This window comes from Nematolebias whitei, chromosome 2, assembly GCF_014905685.2.
Source record: "Nematolebias whitei isolate Nwh7 chromosome 2, NemWhi1, whole genome shotgun sequence".
Lineage (NCBI taxonomy): Eukaryota > Metazoa > Chordata > Actinopteri > Cyprinodontiformes > Rivulidae > Nematolebias > Nematolebias whitei.
The window spans coordinates 56738196-56756015 of NC_056499.1; the positions used below are offsets into that span (position 1 = coordinate 56738196).

At 40.0% G+C, this 17820-nt stretch overlaps 1 protein-coding gene across 1 annotated transcript in view; it reads left to right on the forward strand.

The window, feature by feature from the left end:
* Positions 1 to 1229, forward strand: part of LOC119427411 (CUB and zona pellucida-like domain-containing protein 1) — a 35923-nt gene extending 34694 nt beyond the window's left edge. Inside the window, exons 8-9 of the mRNA XM_037695020.1 lie at positions 810 to 1008; positions 1093 to 1229. Coding sequence (XP_037550948.1) covers positions 810 to 1008; positions 1093 to 1229 — 336 coding nt within the window. The remainder of the gene's footprint in view (positions 1 to 809; positions 1009 to 1092) is intronic.
* The last annotated feature ends 16591 nt before the right edge of the window (positions 1230 to 17820 follow it).

The window sequence follows — 17820 nt, forward strand, 5'->3', positions numbered from 1 at the left end:
GGCAGAAAACGTGACAGTCACAGGACAAACCTGTGGCGTCAAACCTGTCACAGGAAGTTTTCGGTCTCTGAGCATCAGACCCCGTGTACCGGGCCATCTGAGCAGCAGGGATCAAATTCCAGCCTGTATCCAAGAAGCATTAGCCCACTGTGTATCCCTTACAATAAACAGTTTGGGTCATTCAATGTCTACGTTTTGATAGTTTTAGTTAAATCCATCCAGTAGCTCATGAGATATTTTCCCAACAGACAGAGTTGGCTCCAAGAGGAAAGAAAAGATAAAAGAAAAAAAATTAAAAAGATAAAAAAAGAAAGAAAAGAAAAGAGGAAAGCTTCAGGTAAAGATCTTGTGCAATGACTAGCACTTTAAGTGAATGACTCTCAGCTACTGGCACACAATGTTTAGATCAATATCTATAAAAATGATTGAATTTTAATTTTTATGTTGACTAAAATTATGTCACTGTGGCAGACATCTTGAATTGGGTTGACCCTTAAAGTTAATGAGATGTACATCCAGTGATTACTTTATGAGAGATTCATTCAAATTTGTCTTGTGGTTCACGAGATATGTTGCTAACAGACAGACAGTCAGGTTACCGACCAAATTCATCATCACTCACAAGTAACCTACAAACTGAGTAAGAACCTCAGAGGGCTTTTTAAGAGAGTATGTAAAATGTCTTCTGAGTTTTTGATTTTACTCTAAAAATGGCCAAATTTAGAGGATTTTACAGCCTCTGGCTGAAGTCCCTGCTTTTTTCAAACAGAGAGAAGCATTTTGACAGCAGCTTCCTGTCTTTTATCCAGGTGTACATCAGCTGCACAGTCATGATGTGTGAAGCAGGCAACTCTAACACCAGGTGCTCTCAGGGATGCACAAACTCCACTTGGTCCAGCGGTCACAGCAACCGCTGGAAGAGAGAAGCTCTCATTCAGAGTGGAAAGCACTTCATTTCCCAGGGTCCTCTGAGGCTGAAGCGGTCGGCTGATGCCAGAGATGTCTCAGGTAATGACATAAGGTGTAGTGTGAGGTTTTGAAGCACAAGTTAACATGTGGACAGTAATTTATTCAGTGTTTGTGTGGTTCCAGTGGTCAACCTGAATCTGAACACGGCGTTCATTGCTGGATGTCTCCTGGCTGCTGTTGGCATGATCTGTGGTGCGCTCGTCTACAAAAACAAAATGTCCAAGGTCAAATACCAACCTCTGCCCTCGGATAACAATTAAAATGCACTGTGTCAACCCTTTTTAAGCTTTACTTTAATGTCAGATTTAGGGTGAGTCATAAATTTGTTTTAATATCTTGATTGTGCACAACTATCCACCTTATTCCTAGCCCCCATGGTGCCTTGTGTGAATTATGGGCGCAACTTCTGGTTAACACCAGAACTGGCATTGTTTTTATGTGTGAACAATACAAGCTAATGTAGTTTCTCAGAGCATTGTGAATTTAATTTAAACATGTAGGAACAACAATCATACCGCTGCCTGCTGAGGACGAGGGGTGGAGGTTGACTTGAAGAAATGGCTGCAGATTACATCTACTAGCATATTTAGCTATATCTACCAGTGGATTTAGCTAAATCTATTTAGCTACATCTACTAACAGATTTAGCTACTTATGTTAGCATATGTGTCTACTTATACTAGCATATTTAGGGGCCGTTTACACGGCGCATATTTTGAGTGAATCCGCATCTTTCTCTCTGCGGTTCTGCTGATCATTTACACGACACCAGTGGCCCCCCTCTTTGAATCCTGAGGTTTCTGAATCCACCTTCCAGAGTGGAGGTTTTTCGCTGACCCCCCGCTGATAATGTAAACATCTCCCGCTGAGGCTTTGTGTTAAACCACATGCGCACACGCACGCGCGGACAGACGCTATATTTCTATCAACATGGCGGTGGATACGCTGCTTTCAGAACCTCGACTGATGGAATATATTTTAATCTCGTAGTTAATCTATGTCAGATTCCAGGTGCTGTGACCGACATCTGTGTTGGAAGAGACACAGTCTGATCCAGTTCTAATGTCGCTGTTTATAGAACGAGGCACGCGCACACGTCGCGCTGCACTATAACATAAATGTGCTAAATAATAACTGTTTAATAATTTAAAATGATGCTAAACATATAGCGTGAACACTAAAGTTGAAAATGAAGACATCAGGTTTAATTTTTATTTATTTATTCAACACCACAAACTGTATGTCACACAAACACTGATAATTAAACTGAACACACTATTAAAAACACGTTAACTGAACTTGAATGGATTGAATAAAAGAAATGAGGGGGATTTTAAATAAATAGTTCATCCAACATCTCTCTTCAAAGTCCTCCTGCAGTTCATTTGGGCCGAGCCTTGTTCAGAAATGGTCCGACCGGTGGAAGGACAGCTCCTTCTTATCCTTTCAGGAAAAAATAAAAACTCAGTTGGTTGTTTTGTAACCGAAGTAAACTCAAGCAAACATTATTAAGAACGTTGATTTACCTGCAGTGAAACAGCTACTGATTATCATGGAGTAAAGTCCGACATCTTCGACTTGGTTCTGGTCCACTCAGCAACCGGTGTGGAGCTGTTAGATGAAGCGGTCCCTCTTGGCGTCACATCTGTCGACTCTTATCCAAAATCCAGCTTTAAATTGTTGTTACGTTACGTTGTTGTTAGTTGGTTAGCCCAGAGGAAAACAGCGTGCTGAGGCAGCACGCATGCACATTAGGTGAAGGTACAAAATTCACAGCGCCATCTAATGACCCGGCATGGTAACTACAGCGGATTCGGGAGGGCGGGGAGGAATCCTCCGGATGCATGTAAACTCTAAATCCGACTGTGTCAACACAAATCTTTTCCTCTAATTAACATACGAAAAAACCTACGTTTCCCCCCATCGTGTCCGTGTAAATAGGGCGTTGGATACATCTACTAGCATATTTAGCTACTTATACTAGCATATTTAGCTACTTATACTAGCATATTTAGCTACTTATACTAGCATATTTAGCTACTTATACTAGCATATTTAGCTATATCTACTGGCATATTTAGTTAGCATATTTAGCTACTTCATTGACTCAGTTTTTCCAACGGTGAAGCCATGAACAATCTGAAAAGTTCTGAGGTGTATTAGTATCTACACAGTAATAAGGTCGGTGGTGTTTTGTTAAAAGAGGTGGGACACAACCTTATTTACCTTAAATCAGACACAGAGCCAGACAAAGCCTTAAAGTCCTCCATCACTGAGCTTGGTTAATTACAAAGAAAATCATTAAACTGAAGACAAACAAATACTATAATGTTGTGACCTCCATACACTTGAAATCATACCTGATGTTCTTGTCACACTGTTTTCAATCCTTCTGAGGATCCAGCATCTCTTCTCTGGTGGTTTATTGTAGTCCAGCCACAAAGTAGGATGCAGGTTTTCCTCTGTTGGCCGTTTGTCAACAAATGTAAATGGTAAATGGACGGTACTTACATAGCGTCTTTCTATCTCATCAAGATACTCAAAGCGCTTTACACTACAATCTGTGCCTCATTGACCCATTCATACAGCTCTATACTAGATCTCTACAAAGCTAATTGAACAAATCATTCTAAAGAGACTAATCAGAGCTTTAGATCACATTCATACACTGATGGGACACATATCAGAGGCAATGAGAGGTTTAGTGTCTTGCCCAAGGACACTTGGCATGTGACTGCTGGTGGACTGGAACCCCCAACTCTTGCATTGGAGGACGACTGCTCTAACCACTCAGCCACAGCCGCCCAAAGTTAGAAGTGAAATGAGCACACATACAGCGTTTTGGGTGTTCTCTTCAAGTTCACATTTTTCAGACACATTCTTCATAATTCCTCATCTGTAGGGAGGAGATGGAAACTATAGCTCTTTTCACAGGAACACACTTTGTTTTGTGTCCGTGTTCAAACTCTGTTGTTGTAGCGACTGATTTAGTTTGGTCTGGTTGTTCTGCAGCCATGAACACAACAGGTACCTGAACTCAGCACGGTTATTTTAGTAAACTTTATGGTTAAATAAATGTAATCAAAACAAAAACAGAGTTTTATTTGCTAAACTGAATGTAAATTACTTTCAAATAAACTGCGGTCTGTGCTCCACTACCATAGTTAACCAATGCTGACTGCTACTTCCTGTCTGACAGGAAGTTGAACTATAATCATTTCTACAGTAGAGCTCCAGGAATAAGGTGGATAAACAGCAGTTTATAGATTTCTATTAAACAAATGAAAGATTGCTTGACACTGCAGTTGCCAAGTTTTTGTCTTGTCATTAAGCATTAATGCTTTATCTGCTATTTTATTTTGTAATTATGATAAAATCTCAATATTTACCCCTACTCAATTAAAAATATTAATTCAACAATAATTCAACAATAATTTAATTAAACTAAATCAGTCAAATGTGTTTCATAAATGTTTTAATTTTAGTTTGACTTCATTCTTTTAATTTCTTAACAATCTATCTCATGTGCAGAAATGTAGATTTCTTATCTCAAAGCGTTAATAAAAGATAAACTGTTTGTGTGTATTTCTTTTTCTCTTAATTACAAATGTCCCAACTTTAATCTCTATAAAACCACATGTTCTACTGTTCAGTGTGGTCAGTGTCTAATGTCACAGATAAGTCGTTTTTGCTTTCGACCCATTTATCATTTGAATTGCAGTTTCTTGAAAGTTTCTTGTCTTCATAGTTCTTGAACTTTTTCACATTTTGTCATGTTACAACCCAAACTTCACAGCATTTTACTGTATGAGACAAACCAACACAAAGGAGAGTATAATAGTGAAACTGAATGAAAACGATAAGTGGTTTTCAAAGATTTCACAAATTAAAATGTGGGAGGGGCATTTTACTTTGATAACTAAAATTCATGCAACAAGTTGCCTTCAGAAGTCAACTAATTAATGAACAGAGTCCAGCTGTGTTTAACCTCATCCACCTGTTCCGTTAAGGACTCTGAGGTTTGTTGCTGATCATTAGTGACAAAACAGCATTATTAACACCAAGGAACATACCAGACAGGTAATGGTTAAAGTTTAAAGCAAGTTTAACTAATAAAACATTCTCCCAAACTTTGAATATCACACAGAGCCAATGTTCAGCCCTTCATCTAAAAAAAGAAAGGGTTCAATTCAATTCAATTCAGTTTATTTATATAGTGCCAATTCACAACAGAGTTGTCTCAGGGCACTTTACAGAAACATTCACATACAAAAGACAATTAGTAAAGTTCTCTATCTAAGGAAGCCAGCAGACTCGTTGAATCTTCACTTCGTCACAGTCGTCCATCCTGTGCAAGCACAATGGAGACAGTAGAAAGGAAAACTTTTTTTTAACAGGAATAAACCTCCAGCAGAACCAGGCTCAGGACGAGCGGCCATCTGCTTCAAGCAGCTGGGTTTGAGAGGACAGGAAGGAGAGATAAACAAATAAAATGACAGCTCCAGATGTACTTGCTATAAGAGGAAAGACAAAAAAAACATGTTAAGAGAGAAATAGTTACAATCAGGGAGAATAGAGTAATGGTAGGTAAAATGCCTTCCTATCCAGTGGAGCTACCACTTTGGTTATAGCCAAAACTCCACTGCAGCCTCTCCTCTAAGGGTATAATGAACTGTACCTGTAACTTGAGTTTTACTCAGAGCAATTTCAGACTAGTTCAACTTAGGCTGTGTGCAAAGATGATTCACCCAGACTGTTAACGACATCCATTTGTGAGCCACACCCTTATCTCACCCTGTAGTTCATCCAACCTAGTAGCCAAAATTGATTCATTGTCCACAGGGAATCTCACATTAACGGTCGCTCATCATCATTGTAGATTGCAATTCTCACTGATCTGGCTCTTTAGAATCCAGGAACAGGATTCAAGGGTATTGTTTTAATATTCACAGCTGATAAACCTTTTAATGCCTCCTTTATATTGTTACGAGTTGAACCAGGCATCCAGAATTCATGAACATGAGACGGTGGCAACAATGATTCAGAACTTTGTTAATTTCTCATGCTTTACATTTAATTAATGATTTGCAAGGGACAGTGTTATAACGACAATCCAAAACAGTGATTACATCCAGTTACATAGCAGAATTAGTAATTAAGACTCCGCACATCATTAGATAGGGGTTCTTATTAACTGTTGTTTTGTGTCCAAGGGGTTGAGAATCCAATCTGTGCTGTAATCCCTTGCGCCGATGAGCTGAGACAGGGAGTTATAAATCCGTAAAGCTCTGGTGAGCAAAACAGAGTTGTAATTTCGTATTGCTCAGATGAGCAAATGAAAGAAAATATTCCCTACATCAGATGTCAGCCAACGCCCAGGAGTCCCAGTGTGTGCTAGAACCCCAAAGGACTCTATAACTCCACAGGTCAACTTAGAGGAAATCCTTCCAAACTGATGTCATTAAAACCTTATGGCATTCATGAATAGAGGACCCAAAATGTTGATAAAATTTGCCTAATTTCTCTGTTGGGTAATTGTGCTATAACTATTATTTTATTTTCTATAAATCTGTAAAAGAACAGTAAATTAGGGAGTGTCCCTTGCCAGCATTTCCAGAGTCTCCTTCTCAGAGGAAATCCTTGGTTAAAAGGCAAGTGAAAACCTTTACTTCAGATCCCTGAAGAAAGTTCACTATGTGCTCAATAACCATTCCAATTTTAGGAGACTTGACTTGGTTTAATCCGGGCTCAATGTTAAAAAGAATCTCCTATCTTTCCTAAAAAGAAGTCTTTTTCCTTCAGGTCCTCCAAGTCCCCCAGCAGTTAAGAGCAATCCATACACTGCCCTGTCTCGACCAAATCCTCTAGAACTTCAGCCTAGATCTGCCAGATTCACTCACTTTTATAGGTTTGTAGCAATATGGGGCTTAAATATATTGTTAATTATCAGTTATGAGTTAAGCTTATAAAATATGCATGTATTACGCAAATAATCTCATTGTTTAGGAACCACCTCTTTTAGAGAGGAAAATCAGTCTCTATTTGCCCCAAATTAATGCAAATTGAACACGAGTACTTTTCTCATGTTTAAAGGCATCAAATCAGTTACGCCAAACAGATATGGCAAAATAAAATATGCCAAAATAATAACAAATTCAGTTGATTTTATGTATTTTATTATTAAAATAATAATCTGTGATATATGATAGAAATTATGCATGACAAAAAGTTAACTGAACATCAAATGGCTTTGAATCAAAGATCTAATTGATGAGTAAAATTAGTGAAACTTAAAAGGCAGACTTAGGACTGGTTTATTTCTAAGCTGAACTCTGTTTAAGTTTAATGTGCAATTACTGTGATGTAGGGTCACCAGCAAACCATGAGAGTTGTCCCGTAATCAGTCTCTGGAGATACCAGGCAGGTGGGTGCAGATGGTAGCTTGTAAGCTGAGAAATCTCCCGAGTTACCTTGGCTGTAGTCCTCCTCTGGACCTGGTTTGATGGGTAACTGTTCTGGATTGATTACCTACAGTTCACTCTGGGAAGGTGCTGGATTCTGGATCTTTTTCGTCCCGTTTCTCTCTTGAGACGTCTGCAGAAAAGGTGCTTCTTGTTTGCTCTAAGGTCAAGTGCAGAAGCGAGTTTCTCCTCGCTCTGAGTTCTCTGCAGAAGCAGGTGATTCCTCGTCGCTCTCAGTTTTCTGTTTTGTGTGTCTCTGGAGGGTTTTTTTAAGTTCCAGTGTAAAGTATGAAAGCTTCTGAGTTTCTTTTTCAAAGTGAAACTTAACTGTCCGTGTAAAAACAGATAGGACTGATCCACCTCGGGAGGGGTGGTTCTAACTTTTGCCTTGTTTTTATAAATCTAAAGTCCATTTTTCTCTGCCTTAAAAGTTTCCTTTTAAAAGATAAAATAAGACAAATGTAGTGAACTTAACCTGATGTCAAGACTAAGCCTAAGGTCAAAACTCTTGACCTTAAGAACCTTGTGGGACAGAAACTGTCATTTCATTGATTTGAATCCAGAAATACAGGTTCACCCATCCTGAGACTTTCTTTCTTGAAAATTCAAGTGAAAAGAACACTCTCTTTTTTATTATCATTACTATTTTACAAACGTTGATAATTAAAGTGTCTTAGTTCAAACCATTTTAGATGTTGCAGTGAACTAATCAATTTTATTAACTGTGTAATGATTTTTAATTCTCATGCAAAGTTAGAACTCATGTTAAAGCTGTTACAGAGTAATTATGCATTTTCTGATTTCTGTCTTTGAATGAGCAAGTGTGCGTTCCAGGGTCAGGAGTCGAAGCAGACATGCGTTGGAACAACTGTCTTGTTTATATCCTCTCAGACGTCAATAGGGGGGTTTTGGCACCTGTTTCTAAAACTCGCCAAAACAAAACACTCTCTGTCTGTGAGAACATTTCTGATCTGTTCCATAACAATTCTTGCTGTCTTCTAACCTCTTACGTCACAAAACACACCCCCGTCTGGTCGGTTCTGACCAATGGGAAGACTCCCGAATGAACCGGGAAAAGAGCTCTTTAAAATGTCGGTACTTCCTGGTCTACTCAGTTCTGGAAGTTTGGTGAGTTCTGTGAGAGTTGAAGTGAGTTCAGTTCTGCGCGGAGAAGCCCAGTTCTGTGGGGTTCTGTTGGGAGATCAGAAGTCCAGCATGATAAGGCTCTTCCGAGTTTCATGGGATTATAACATTGTCCACTGAGGTGAGCTTGTGTCGGACAGTCTCGTCATTACTCCGGACGAGTAACAGCATCCTACGGAGACGCTGAAAGGGTGCGTTAAACGGAATCTCGCCTGAGACATCTCCAGGTAAAAGAGTCGATTTCACCACCTAAGTGTACTGTAAGGAAGAAGCTGAAGAAAGCCCGGAGAGTGCCGTTCTGTTCCACACTCTTCCTCAAACACCATCTTTTACTCTCCTTTAACTTCCTTCCCATCTTTAAAACTCCTCTCTATCAAGTAGATATTCTTCCAGATATTTAGAAATGTCTGTGTAAAGTGCTCATCCACCGCCGTGTGGGTCATTGATCATAATTGTACAGTTTTCATAAATGTCTGTGGTGAATCAACGGAAAAATCATGGCCGTATGATTTTTTCCTGATTGATTGCTTTTGTTGTTATTTTCATAATTTGCCAAATTACTGTAAATGTTTGATGTTAAACTTTGATTCTGTAAATAAATGACCGCATTCATTTTGATGGGTCAAAGATAAATGACGTCTCACATTTGCATTTCCTTAAATTCAATGCACGTTTTATTCAGTCCAGAAAAATGAGGAATCCGTGTTAATTGATGAATATATCTGAGCATCTGTTCATCTACACAAATGTATTATCTTAAAGAAATATTACTTAAAACACACATTTTCATGAATAAACAATCAACATATGACATTTTAAAATTAAACTTGAAACATGCATTGTTTTAACAGAGGTGTCGTTGTTGACTGTCTATCTCTTTGAAAAGGAATATCAATTTGAACAAACAAAGGCTCTTTCTTTGTTATCATCTTCATGGGAACCAGAGTCTGGGAGTATTACTTTCCGATAAGGCAATGTTAGATATCCAACATTTTTCTGACTGAAAAATGTTGAATTGTATACCTGGATTATTGAGCATGGACTTTGTTACAATGTTAGATATTTATCTAGACTGGTCCTGGGGTTTGATCTGCTCAGAGACGGGATTATAATGAAATTACGACCCGGTTCTGACTGGGTTAAACGGGGCCAGCAACTCTAAAAGAGTCTCCCAGGGATTCAATATCCGTCAAGGAATAGAGTTTATTTTTGCTTGTTACATCACGTAGAAAGGCTTTTGAAGCACCGTCTCATATTTCCGTACACGTCAGTCCACGTAAGATCCGTTGAGATCACATGCCCCCTCATACATGTGACAGGTTGAGTTCCACTTCTGCGAAGAAGGAGACTACGACCCTATAAATGAGTAATGACACGGGACATCTGGCCCTTCCAGTTTATGATCGCGTCATAGACCTAAGTGGCCAGCGGTGTAAACTGTAGCCTTTTCCTGCCTTGATTTTAATACAATTGGTAAAACTGAATTCATGTTTCCTTGATTTAGTGATAGTGTGAATTGCCACTTCTGAGGGAGATTCGAGCCGTGGGGAAGCGATGTGTGCTGGAGGCAGGTCCTAGGTCCGAGAGGGGGCCTCTAGGTAACCGGAGGCCCGCAGCCAGCCCCCGTCATAACAGCTGGTGCCTGAAATGCCGGTCTCCCGTCTTTAGAAGTGGTAGTTTGTTTCTTGTTTATTTATTTATTATTTATTTAATAAAGTCTTTAAACCATTCCTGTTGCCAGGTGTCTCACTCGAATCCAAATACACAAATCCTAACAGTATAATCTGTCCAAAAGAAGTAGATTCGACACCGGCGCAGGAATGGCGTGCTGGTTTGGAGGGGGCCATACTTAAGCTCAAAAATAACATGCAGGAGATGATGAACATGCTTCGCATTCTTTCTCCTCAGCCCTCTCCACAGGCTACCACACACCTAACACCTGCTCAGTCTATGCCTGCCTGCCAAGTTCCACCCATTAGTGAACCCATGAGACGTTCAAAGGAGATCCGAAACAGTGCCGTCCATTCATCACACAATGTGAGATCCATTTCCAGCTACAACCCTCAGCATTTCCCTCTGAAAGATCCAAGGTGGCCTACGTCATCTCTCTTCTGTCCGGTAAGGCTAAACTATGGGGGACGGCTGAGTGGCAACGGGATACCAGACATTGTTATTCATTTTCTGAGTTCACGCAAGAGCTTTGCCAGGTGTTTGATCCTATATTACCTGAGAGAGAGGCTGCCCGTATGCTATTTTCTTTAAAGCAAGGGGAGAAGAGGGTCACTGAGTATATTATTGATTTTCACACAGTTACGGCTGACAGTCAGTGGAATGAAGAAGCTTTAACAGATGCATTTTTTCAAGGACTTTCTGATTAAATAAAAGATGAACTAGCCTCAAAGGACTACCCCAACTCCCTGAAAACACTGGAGGATCTGGCAACCCACATAGACCTTCGACTCCTGGAGAGGAAGCGTGAGAAGAGAGGCAGACCAGAGAGAGCAACCCGTCAGTGGGGTGAGTCAAAGTTCCTGGCATTAAAGAGCTCCCCTTCATCTATACTCACATCTTCACAGAAAGAGGAACCCATGCAGATCGGCAGGAGCCGTCTCACCCAGGAGGAGATGGAGCGAAGACGGATATTTAATCTATGCTACTATTGTGGGAACAAAGGACATGCTGTAAACAAGTGCCCACGAAAAGAGCAGACTCAGTAGGAGAGAGGGGAGTCCTACTGAGTCATATTAAGGATCACATCATCTCCTCACCACTCCTGCTACCTGCCAAGATCCAGGTACTAAATAAAGAAATCTCTACATCTGTGTTTATTGATTCTGGGGCTGATACTGAGTTTATGGATCAGGACTTTGCTAAATCCTTGGGTATCAAGATGGTTCAATCTACTAAACCCCACAGAGTATTAGCACTTGATGGACACTCACTTCACAGAACTAGCCTAGAGTCTGAACCAGTTATTTTACTACTTGGTGGTAATCATCATGAGAAAATAAAATTTGTCATCATCAAATCACCCCAGCTTCCTATTATTCTTGGGGTTACCTGGCTAGGTAAACACAATCCCCACATTGACTGGAGGGAAAGGGAGATTTAGGGTTGGTCTTAAGAATGCTTATCTTCATGTTTATTTGTAGCAGTCTCCCCGGCCCTAAATCCCGATAAAATCCAGGAGACTTATCCTGATCTGTCCAGAGTCCCTACAGAGTACCATGACCTTAAAGAGGTGTTTAATAAAATTAGAGCCACTTCTTTGCCTCCTCACAGACATGTGACTGCTCCATTGATCTTATCCCTGGTACCACTCCTCCTAGGGGTAGTCTTTACTCCCTGTCAGCACCTGAGAGACATGCCATGCAAAAATACATCAGCCAATCTCTACAAGCAGGCATTATCAGGCTTTCAGCATCCCCTGCGGGTGCTGGCTTTTTCTTTGTGGGTAAAAAAGACAGTTCTTTGAGACCTTGTATAGATTACAGAGGTCTGAACAAAATTACCATTAAAAACCAATACCCAATCCCACTCATGACCTCAGGCTTTGACCTCATCCTGGGTTCCACCATTTTTACCAAATTAGACCTTGGAAATGCATATCATCTGGTTCGTATCAGAGAAGGGGATGAGTGGAAGACGGCTTTCAACACCCCTAATGGACACTACGAATTTTTGGTCATGCCTTTTGATTTAACCAATGCGCCCGCCGTTTTTCAGGCCCTGGTTAATGATGTACTTAGAGACATGGTTAATCATTTTGTTTTTGTATTGTAGTGAACCTGATGACCTGATGATCTGACCCTTATCTGACCCTGATGACCTCAAATCTACCAGATGGACAGAGACTGTTATTTTCATTGATCTGAATAAGTCTGAGCCATCTGATGACTTTCTTTCTTGAATTAATCAAGCAGAAAAGACAATCCTCTATAATCATTACTGTCTTACAAATGTTTTGATAATCAAATTGTGTTAGTTTCACTCAATGCTTACAGGTTGAAAAGAACTACTCATTTTTATTTTACATAAACAGTAAGTAATGATTTTTATTCCTCATTCAAAGAAGAAATCACCTGAATATGCATTTCTTGATTTTCTGTCTGAAATGAGCCAAGTCGTAAGTATGTGAAAGTTGAAGCTTCGGTCAACTAAATGTTTACTGAAAAAGGGATGTCATGTTTTACTATTTGGAAAGATACAACAGAGTGAGGCTCCAAAAAGTCTGCTGTTTCTGCAATAATCTTTTCTGTATGTTGAAAACAAATTCATTCCCTGACCTCGACTTTTGATAATACCTTACGTCAAAAACCACACCTCTTTCTGGTACATCCACGAATCAGAAAGCTCTAAATTGAACCGGAAGTCGACCCATTTAAAATGTGGCAACTTTCCAGTTCAAGTTAGTTCTCAAGCAGTTCTCAAGCAGTTCTCAAGCAGTTCTCAAGTAGTTCTGAGGAGAATTGGTTAGAATTCATGGGGAATTCATGGAGAATGGTGAAGTGAATGGAAGAGAATTCGAGAATTCAGGATGATCCAGAGACGTTTTGGAATTATAATTTCTGTTTGAACGACCCACGCACGACTATCTAAGGATTTCAGCAGCTCTCGACGGAGACGCTGAAAGGTCTGGAGGACTCTCTATCGAGCTGATCTATCATCACCAAGGTAACGGTATCTTCTTCGACTAAAGTGTACCGGAGGCGAGCTGAAATCTGATGAAGCGTGCACGTTCTGGTCTACAGATATTAATTCTCTCACATAGTTCTCTGTAAGATAATCTCCATTTCATCTTAAACTCTTCTCTCTCTCACAAAACCAGTACAGATATTTTAGAAATATCTGAAGCAAAGTCCTCAAATCACCGCCGAGTGATTTGAAGTTCATTATTTGTGAAACTGTCTGTTATTATTTTCATATTTTGCCAAATTAATGTAAATGTTTGATGTTAAACTTTGATTCTGAAAATAAATGACTCCATTCATTTTGATGGGTCAAAGGTAAATAACGTCTCTCGTTACATTTTTGTTAAAATTCAATGCACGACTTACACAGTCAGAAAGATGAGGAACTCGTGAAATTGTATGCATATATATTTCATATATTTGTCATACAACTAGTGACACGTAACCACGTGACTCACTACAAACTGGTGGCCCGTTAACGTGCTCATGAATGACTGTTAATCCGTGTAAAGATTGATTTTTTTTCCATGTTGGCATGTTGAAAAAATAACAGTTTATCAGCTGTGAATGTTTACGCAGCGGCTGGGCTGTGCGCTTGGAGCTCGGCTCTGCAACTTTACGCTGTGTTACGCTGGCAATGTTTTAAGAGCTGCAATTGTGTCATTAAGTCTTGTGTAAGCTGAAATTGTACGTCTGTTACGTGTAACTAAGCTGGCTTTGAGCTGTGGAAACGCTTTATTCTGTTTAAACTGTGTTCCAGACGCTGTTCTGGTCCGGTTCGGTTCTTTGGACCGGCTCGGTTCTGAAACGGGTTCGAACGAGTTGTTTTAAATAGCTAGAAAGACGTTTGTCACGGAGCGCTGTCTCCGTGCGGCTCAGGGGGTTATTCGTTACAAATCTTAACAGGAAAAAGTGCATTTTGACAGTTTAAGAGACAAAAAGTTGACGAACTATTTCACGCTAATCTAACTTGCTAGTTGGAGAGAACGCTTCGTGATTGGTTGAAATTCGCTGTTGTGGAGCGCTCTGATTGGTTGAGAAGGCTGACTGGCGTGGCTACGTCACTTCCTCTCACCCTGCGCTGCTTTGCCATTGGTGATTTCAGTCACGTGACCCGGAAATGAAAATTCGTTTTCATAGGGAAATAAAATCTGCTTTTTAAAGCTGAAAAACGCTTCTAAAGTGATTTTTGACACGCTGGTTAAAAGCTTCGAAGCATATTTGCTGAAATTTTGCCACGTTAGAGTTCAAAATTCGTCATAAAATGATGTTTTTAAACAACGCTAGCGATGCTAATTTTAAGCTAAACAGCTAACGACCGGAGTTTTAACTACGCTTAAAATCACTAAATGAAGCTGCAATATTGTCCCAAAAACTCATGTTTGAAGCTATAAAGTCTGATTGCAAAACTTTTGCCACGTTTGTGTAAAAAATCCGTTCAGAAATGTTGATTTTAACCGAGTTTAGCCGAAGCTAACTTCAAGCTAAGCGGCTAACAACAGGATGTCAACCGAACGCCACAGGAAGTTATAGCACCCCTAGTGGATAACACAAACAGTGTCGGAGTTTAATTTGTTGAGGTTATACTGACACCTTCTGGAGAAGACGTGAGATCACAGGTTTCACTTCGTTTTTAGGTAAAGAGTGAAATTAAACGTTTTGATTTTTCTGTAAGGCAATTTTGAGTTAACAAACTTCCTCAAAGCTGAATAAAACACTGTTATCTTGCATTTTAAAAGTTAAAAAGGGTATTTATGCAAAAGAGCATTTACCAAACAAAATTTTATTCACTGATAAATCCTTGAGAAACAGGTTCATAATAAAATTAGAAACTTTTTAAAAAAACAGATACAGTTACAAATATTCACAGAGTTGAATAGTTTACTCATTTTGCTTGAAGGATAATACACGTTTAATTGCAAAATCACTAAATAAGAGTAAATTTATGAGGAAAAAGAGATTTTTCTGTTTAAATTGCCACCTAAAACAAAAATCTTTCTATTTAATTTTAAATAGAAGCTTTACAGGAGGACAGGAGTAAATACAGTTTTTCTGAAGAAAGACTGATTATTCCTCATCATCAATTTCTTTTCTCTTTTCACCCACCTGGGTTGATGAGTAACTGTTTAAAATAGCAAATTTCTGGAACAGAACGGTTTAAAAAACGTTTTAAACTAATATTGCTGTGAGACTAAAGAAAAATTTGCAGGTTTATAAAAAATTCAGTGTTTTAGAGTAAAATACACTAAAAAACAGCTTGGTACTCTAGTATCTGTGGAAAATAAGCACAAAAAGTAACACTGCCAAAAGAGCGTTTACTTAAATATTCATGAATTGGGGTAAAACCTGAGAAAGGTACCCACATTTGAATAAGTTGACTTATAACAGTACTTCTGTGTAAACCCAAAAAGCTAATAAGTGTGAACACTCAATGACTTGAATACAAATATTTACCTGTAAAATATCTAAAGCTTGCAACTGTTCAAACAGATAAATTGCTACACAGTGAAAACATGACAGGTGTGTTAGAAAAAGATTTTGATCCAAAAGGAATGGCGGACTGCTTGGAAAATGCGTTCGCGCTACTGGGAGCGTCCTTACATTCATATATGATTCAGACAGAGCGCATGAACCCAAAAGAGTTAGTGGACAATCTGAAGGAGGTTGCAGAAAGTGTGACCTCAACAGAAATCACAAAGTCAAGTTATGAAAAGCTGGCTAAAATTGCAATTTTGCTGAAAGAGTCATTCTATAAGGCTGTTGAGAAAACTGATAACCTCAAACAAAAGTTAGACAGTGAAAGAGTGTTTGCTCAGGAAATTGAAGAATACGTCCTTCAATTTAAACGTGAACACGAGGCCCGCATAAGACAATATCATGAACAGATGTCTCAAGAACAGCAAAATACAAGTGCAGAAATTGATTTGCTGAACAGCAAACTACAAGTACTTGAAGCATCACTATCGGAAGCAAGGGACCTCTCAAAGACTGAGCTGTTAAAACAGGCTCAATCATATGAAGGGAAGATTAGGGAGAAAGACCGTGCGTACCAATCCGCGCTTTCAGATAACGATGCGCTAAAAGCACAGTTACAGATCGCATTGAAGGAGCTGGACGCTTGCAAGGCGGACAAGACGGAATTACTCCGACAATGGCTGATTTTAAAAAGTAAATATCAGACATCACAGGAGGACCTGAAAGCTTGTGAGGAAAATTTAGCTACAGCTACAAACCAGATTTCTGATATGGGGCGGCCTGGTCTAAGACTCAAAGACGAACAGTATCAGGGTCCGAGACAGCCACAAACTCTCCAGTCAGATGCTGTTGCACCTCTTCCTCCTGACAACACGCCGTTACCCCCACCCCCACCATGGGCGGTAGGGACAGAACCGCACCAATATGTACCTCTTCCTCCTGACACCATGCCCCTACCCCCACCACCATCACGGATGGTAGGGACAGACCTGCACCGATATGTACCTCTTCCTCCTTATCAGCCACCCCCACCCCCACCATGGGCGGTAGGAGCAGGCCTTGATCAATCTGCATCAATCACGCATGTGAGACCGTTGATACAGTCTCCTTCAATGGATGATTTGCAGAAAGTCTCAAAATATGTACAACGTTTCGTTCCCGGCCCTATGGGGTCGGCAGGAACAAAAGCGTACCTCAGAGATCTGGATTTCAGATTGAGAGCTTATCCAAATGCTACGGCAGAAGATAAAATCAGTCTGATACGACTCACTTCGGACAGAGAGGTGTTCACCTTCATCGAGCGTCTACCAGATGCAACGAGGAGAGATTACAACCTTCTTTGTGAGGCTTTGATCAAAGAGTACGACTCTTGCACGGGACCTGCTGGTTTTCCAGCCGCAGACAAGGTCACGCAGGGCAAGAATGAACATCCAAAAGTTTATTACAAAAGAATCTTCCAAGCTTATTTTGGTAACAGAAATGAGACCGGAATGGAAGAAGATGATGGTTTTAAGTTTGTTTTCAGCAAAAATCTCCATTCTGATTTTAAAAAATCAGTACAAATGATGGCAAATTTCAGAGAAAAATCCATCAGTGAGATTAAACAGTGTGCTGTGAATGTGTTTGAAGCATGTTCTCATGATAAGACGCCCATTGAAGTGTTTCCTAGTGTAAAGGTTAAACCCCACTCTCTTGAACTAGAAGGACGACGTGCTTCGCCACCTCCTCCTAAGAAAGAGAGAAAACAGTCTGTTCAAAATAACAAACCACGTAATGAAGGTGCACGTTGGGACAAAAATGCTCCTCTTTCAGAGGATGAACGTGATTATCGTAAATGGGGTGAGCGTAGGACGCAACGATATGGGAAACCATATCATCAGGGGCAGTACGTAAAGGAACCCCCGAAAGACGTACCTGACCGTCCCCCACCTCGGACGAAACGAACCGAGGCGAAAAAATCACAAAAGTTCCAGAAACAAGGCCCTACACCTCTGAACTCGGAAGAGACAGAGAAAATACGCAGGTTGTTAGAAACTTTGAAACACACTGACACGGGAACCCAACCAGGAGCACTTTGCAGT